This window comes from Diadema antillarum, unplaced genomic scaffold (genome assembly GCF_040938485.1).
Source record: "Diadema antillarum isolate AM-2024a unplaced genomic scaffold, OU_Dant_1.0 seq00000690_RagTag, whole genome shotgun sequence".
NCBI lineage: Eukaryota > Metazoa > Echinodermata > Echinoidea > Diadematoida > Diadematidae > Diadema > Diadema antillarum.
Genome location: NW_027271595.1, coordinates 265522 through 272685, shown reverse-complemented (window position 1 = coordinate 272685; position 7164 = coordinate 265522). Strand labels below are relative to the sequence as shown.

The 7164-nt window shown below is 38.5% G+C and overlaps 1 protein-coding gene across 1 annotated transcript; it reads left to right on the top strand.

Moving 5' to 3' along the window:
- The first annotated feature begins 1603 nt into the window (after positions 1–1603).
- On the top strand, positions 1604–5153 carry LOC139737358 (protein SpAN-like). The gene is made up of 7 exons (XM_071648035.1): positions 1604–1729; positions 1916–2174; positions 2454–2659; positions 2913–3116; positions 3340–3690; positions 4199–4713; positions 5024–5153. Exons 1-7 carry the CDS (start codon positions 1604–1606, stop codon positions 5151–5153), a joined length of 1791 nt encoding a protein of 596 aa, XP_071504136.1.
- Positions 5154–7164: the final 2011 nt, after the last annotated feature.

Here is a 7164-nt window from a genome sequence, read left to right as displayed (position 1 = left end):
TTACTACTTTACTTTACTACTTAATATTTTTTTAAACTTAGATTTATACAATTTACTCCAATCATGTCCTTCTGAAAAACTCAGCATTTCTGTCCACAAGTATAACACTTTTGGGTAAGGATTCTTTTAAAGGACAAGTTCACCTTCATAGACATGTGGGTTGAGTGAATGCAGCAATATTAGTAGAACACATCAGCGAGAGTTTGAGGAAACTCGGACAATCCGTTCAAAAGTTATGAATTTTTGAAGTTTCTACTCAGTCACAGCTGGATGAGAAGACTACTGTAGATTGTGATGTCACATGAGTACAACGATATAAAGAAAGAATAAAGAAAATTCAACATATTTCCATTTTTCTCGCATAACAAAAGAACACTCAACTTCTCTCTTTCAGAAGGCAGGGGGAAAATATTCCCCTAAACATACGTCAGTAACAAGTCGAAGAAATGTGCACTTTATTAAAAAAGTACAGTTTTGTGAAATTCTCTTTTTATTTTCCTTTTATTGTTGCACGCATGTGACATCACACACTGTAGTAGTCTTCTCATCCAGCAGGGACTGCACAGATACTTTAAAAATTCATAACTTTTTAACGGATTGTCCGATTTTCCCCAAACTTTCACTGATGTGTTCTTCTGATATTGTTGCCTTCACTCAATCCACATGTATATGAAGGTGGACTTGTCCTTTAAAGTCAACAAAATAAGTATATGCTTCGTTCGTCTTTTATATTGCACTGGCAATAAACTCAACAGTTTTTATCATCATGATCAATCTAGCATTTTACATTACTTGACAACTTCCACAATATATATATATATATATATATATATATATATGTTAAGATGATACATGAAAAATTCGTGTCTTTCCAGAGCTTATCCGCGATCAGTTTAAAATAAACTTATTCATTCTTTCTCCTTGTTTATCATGCTTTTTATTTCAATTTGAAATTTCATGTTTGAAATATTCTCAATAGTTTCATTTTCAAATTTAGCTACTTGGAACATTTAAGATGACGTGATGAATTTTCGAGATGTTCTCTATCTTAAGCAACCAGATTGATTCTAGGCAAAGATTAACGAAAATATTATTTCATGCAAGTTATCAGTAGGCAATGGTAGGCCTACATTGGTAAAAAGAAGTAAGTGAAGAGTATCTGACCCAGTTTCAGACTTGGTGTCCTTTCCCCGTGTGTTTATTGTTGACAGTTGTTTACACTCACGTAAGTCCGAATCAATACCCTATTTGGTGGATTACCAGGCGCTCCTTCTAAAGCCTATTAGAGGAGGATTTGGAATACTGACTTCCCCTTTGAACCGCACCAGACAAAGCTGAGTGACGACATAGCCTTTGATACGTCTTGTGATTGAAGACGTCAGCGATATAGCGTGTCTTGATCGAAGAGAAGGTATAAATATGGCTGGATTGAAAAGTTTTCTTCAGATCGCTCTTCAAGAGCAAATTGTGACACATCAATCTAGAAGGAAGAAACGACGAAGTCAACTATCATCGTTAAAGGGGAGACAGCAGAGATTTCGTATCGAAGATAAAATATCGGAGACAGAACAGCACAAGTGTATTAGACGCGGAAGACATCACGATGAAAGCTGCATTTTTATTAGCCGTGGTTGCCCTGCTAGTCCCGGGCCTTCTTGCCATACCGGTTGGCAGCAGTGTCCTCCACAGACTTGTTCGAGACGCGCAGCCTCAGAAGGATGAGCCAATGGTAAGCACAAAAATCACGATAGAATTCAGTTGCTACCTCTTGTTTATTTTGTTCTCATTCTACCATGTCTACAGGCCTGTATACAACCATCAATATTGAAACACTAATATTGTCCATGCTTGTTACAAAGATTTCACTGACCTTGATACAAAATGATAAAACATCTCCATTCTCTGCGCTTTTCAGGAAACCCCTCCCCCAAAGAAAGAAGTGGATCTCCCCGTCTCCGAAGAGAAGCCCGTGGCATCCCACCAGGAGCCCAAAGATGAAGAAAATACTCCAGGAACTTTTCAGGGAGACATGATGTTGACTGATGAACAGTTGAGGGAAGTCATGGAGGCCATCGATGAAGAGAAAGCTGGCCGCAAGAAGAGGAAGGCTGTATCGAACACTTTGACCCGCTGGAATCAGAACATCGTACCTTACGTCATCTCATCTTCATCTAGTAAGTTCTAGCACTTCATTGATATCAATTTTGCAGAAAGAACGTTGACAGTAACGTGTCTGGGCTTGCTTTCAGAAATCGTCCACATTTTTGTCCCTTTTTAAGGCTTGCGGAAAGTGTGCTGCAAGAGTGAGCAAGATTTTGATATGAATATATACCATTAGGTTAACATTTAAGGTATATAGCAAAATCAGACTGAAACACTTATTATATAACACAACTACAATGAGAAACATGCATTTAAGGCTCATTATTTTCACCTTGTCAATGGTCTTTTAGGTAATGATGCTAATGTGATCCGTGCTGCCATGGACCACTGGGAACAGCACACCTGTTTGAGATTCGAACCAAGAACTTCACAGCACTCCAGTCAACTCGGTCACGGAACCTACCTGAACTTCATCAGGGGCGGTGGGTGCTGGTCCTATGTCGGAAGGGTGTTTTCGTCTTCCCAAGATGTGTCTATCGGCAATGGATGCGCTTACGTGAGTACACATTGTTCACTTTCTTGAGAAAAAGAGAAAAAAGTACTAAAGTTTCATTTGACATAATATTACATAAAGGATTTCAGACTTCACAAGCAAACGAAAACAGTGTGCTTTGGTGGAAAAGATGGATACGAAGCAATTTTCGTATATCGACTTTGACGGACGCGTTTGATTCATTTTGTGTTATTACTCATCGAAGGAGATGGAGAATATTTACGGTATCTCTTCCTTTGATTATCTTAACAAATAGCTCGGCATCGTCGCCCACGAGATCGGCCACGCCATGGGATTCCATCACGAACAGTCTCGACCTGACAGGGACGATTACGTCACGGTTCACTTCGAAAACATCCAGTCGGGATTCGAAGGCAACTTTCAGAAATATTCCTGGAACCAAATAACAACCAGCAACGTTGAATACGACATCGGATCTGTCATGCACTACGGATCTCATGTAAGTTTTCCAGAATTCATATCTTTTAGTATATTATTGGCATTTTATTTCTTCACACTGAATGGCAGTATCATTAACTATAACCAATGAGACGCTATTCAGTAAATGTGATAGACCGTGTTGTCATGAAGCATATTTCTTTCAAAGATATTTTTGTGCTATCATTCTTTCAAAGTTTTAATGTTATTAACTTGCCTTCTCTTATTCCCTTCATACCATGCAGGGTTTCTCCTCCAACGGCCAACCAACCATTACCACCATCGACCCTCTGCAGATGCATCGCCTTGGAAACCGAGAGGGCCTCAGCTTTGCTGACATCAAACTTGCCAATCTCATTTACAACTGCAACGACGGCTGTAGCAGTAACCTGGCCTGCCAAAATGGCGGCTACCAGGGTCCCAACTGTGACTGCGTGTGTCCTCCAGGATTCAGCGGAGTCCTGTGCGAGGACGGTGACGGCCCGACGGAACCCGAAGGATGTGTCTATAGACTGACCGATCCCGAAGGAGAGATCATGTCACCAAACTACCCAAATAACTATGACAACAACCAGGATTGCTTGTATATGATTGAGGTGAGCAATGTAAAATGTTATGCAATCTTGCTCATACATGTTTTGAATTGCTGTAAGGCTATGTTCACTTATTACCTTTCATACGTTTTTCGTTATTACAATTAGATTCAACTTTTTGTTTGTTGTTTGTTTGTTGTTTGTAAACTACACGTCATACTGACAAGTGTTGCAGTGATTACTTTAAATGATAATGTTAAAGTTCAAACCCCTTCTCAAGACATCTCTGCTTAAAAATTACTTTGAATGAATTTTTAGTCTTTGAAACTTCAAAATTTACCGTACACATCAGTACAGTTCCTTTTCCATTATACAGACAGTGTAGTAGTCATACTGACTATCGATTTAAGTACTGTATCATTATTATCATTATTATTATTATCATCATCATCATCATTATTATTATTACTTCTACTACTGAAACTACTATTACTACTACTGACAGTTGACTGAAATTAACTTCAAATGACAGGATATTGAATGTTTCCCCATTCTACATTGGTATTTCCAGGGAGCTCCAGATGCTACGATCACACTCACCTTCGTCGACATGGACATCGAGTCCCACGCTACCTGCGCCTACGACTCCGTAGAGGTCCGTACTGGAGATGTTAGCTCGCCAGGCTTGAAGTTTTGCGGCACCGCCCTACCTGGGGAGCAGGTGTCAACCGGGAACCAGCTACTGGTGGCCTTCACCTCGGACTACAGCGTAACAAGGCGTGGCTTTAAGGCTACCTATGTCATCAATAATCCTGAACCTCCAACTACACTTCCGAGTACGACCAACGGTCCTGGAGAATTCGTCGGTACTTGTGGAGGAGATTTCTTAGGGAACAGTGGGACAATGGCCTCTCCAAACTACCCAGACAACTATGACAACGGCTTGCTATGCGTCTACACCATCGAGGTCGATTCTGGTCGTCGAGTCGAACTCAGCTTCCACGATTTCCTTATCGAGGACCAAAGGAGGTGCGGCTGGGACTACCTTGAGGTGGACCTCGGAGAAGGAGTCAAGGTGCCTATGAAGTAAGTATACAGCGAATTTGTCTTCACTTGAAAAGACATCTGAAATGTTTTTTCGTGTCAGACAAAAGATTTTCGTTTATGGTTTTAATGGTTAATGTTTTTAAAGAACAATCATTGCTCCTCGATAACTTTCTTAACGCCTCATTTACGTAGAAGGTTGTTCATTAGTCTGTATTCGCAAATGGAAAATGTGTATACTAGATTGTATTAGAAGAGCTGATTAGTACTACTTGTTTCAAAAGTGTCTTTGATTGCTTGCTGTAACACTAACGAAACGATTTTGCTTTCTTTCTGTGTTGTGCCTTCTCAGGTTGTGTGGTGCCGACTATCCGATTGGTTCTCTGGTTTCCATTGGTAACAAAATTGAGCTGACTCTAAGGACCGACGGAAGCGTGACAGATAGGGGCTTTGCTGCAATCTACCGTGCAATTGACGTCTAACACAGTAACTCGAAAAAGAGCTGGTAAAAATAGATTATGTTCATCTTAGAAAACATTTGCTCTTGCATCAAAAGAGTTGGTTGTAGGTGCATGAATTCCCTACAAGCGCTAACAGAAATCCGAATTCAACTGAGAAGACTATTGGCTTTTCGACCACCTTATAGCGACGCTTCAGATTTGTTGTGTTGCTTAATCAGTAATGAAAAGTCTAACATTATAACACATTAATCTGTGTCAAACCATTCCGTATTTTGAGTCAGTAATATGTTGAAGAAGTGTATCACGGACTGAAAAAAAAAATCCACGAAAATGAAAACCCATTACCGGATGCGTTGCTAAAGATTCCTTCCATTTTTCTTCCAACATGGCACATCTCTATATCTTATCATGAATTGCTTTCCAGCAATCAAATTGGGTGAAATGAAACTGCGATACATAGGGAAACCTATAATATCATTGCAGGAAGTTAACAGGGGACGGAGATGATATCTTTTTCTGACGGCCTCTGATTGTCTCGCAGGTATGGTCGTTGGGTAATCACATTCTTTTCTACTTTCTGTTGACTTAATATTCTGACTCCTACGATACACCGCCATGTCAGTGATCAGTGTATTAGTCTCTTGATTGCAAAGGACTATTGATAATAATCATGAATTTAATGGAACTGTATTTCTTGCATATTTATTTTTTGATAATTGTATTTAACAAGTTGCAATACAAAAGTGATGCCGAAAAATGATCTTATGAAACTCAAAGAGCCAAACAATTTTACCTCATTTTTGTGTGCTGTGATTAAAAAAAAAACCGTCTGGAACGGCTGGATATGATATAATACACAATTTCAGTGTTTTAAATATTATATATCACTGATGAGATATGCAAAAGCTGATTGATTCTATCCGAAAGACATATATTATTTATGAAAAAGAACGATCCGTCTGGAACGGCTGGATATTCCTTCATGATTTGAGAAAAGATTCTATTCCATGTTAGCTGTAGATGAAATGTTTTAGTCAATTTATGTCTTTTTTACTTATTTATGCTGTTCTTGCAAGAAATGTAAATTGTTGTTCTGACATGAATGAAAACAAAAATTCATGTCAATATGTGACAACTTGTCCGTCTGTGACGACTGGAAACGAGTTAGAAAAAAAATAAAGTTTGTTTTTTTACATGATGTTACCTTAACTCATGCCTTGTATACTGACTTTCTTTATCGCAATGAAAGTTTACTTGTTGCATGTGCTTATGTTAACATTGGAGGACGTTAGTGTTTGTGTGTGTGGGAATGTGTGTGCGCGTGTATGTGTGTGTGTGCAAGGGGTATCTGCCGTCTTGCCTATGTTACCTTGTTTGTGTAGATACCTTAGCAGTGTCTTTCAAATTTGATTTTGACATGGTTTGATAGGGGGCAGGTACGGTATTTGACAAATGAAATATAATGAGCTAAAACTGGAAATGGCATATTAAAATTATTTTACATAACACACACGCACAAACACTTTTTAACACACTCACATACACACACACACACACACTCATATATCATATTATATATATATATATATATATATACATATATAAATATATATATATATATATATATATATATACATGTATTTGATTTTGACATAGTTTAATGAGACACGCACGGTATTTGACAAATAAAAGATCTACAAATGGAAATCGTATATAAATATTATTTTCCATAACACACACACACACACATATAAATGTATTATACATTATATATATATATATATATATATATATATATATATATATATGTATATCTGATGTGTGCAGAGGTATGAAGAGGTGATATGGTTCAGTGGATAAGGCAACGGACTATTAATCATGAAGTATGTGGTTCGAGACCCTATAGATGCGGTGGTTGTGTCCACGGGAATGGACTTATCCTCATTGGCTCGTCCTTCAGAGACGTGAAGCCCCTATCCTCCCAGCTGGTTGCGTCCCTGGAAAAACAAGTCAAGCTCACTTCAATTCAAAC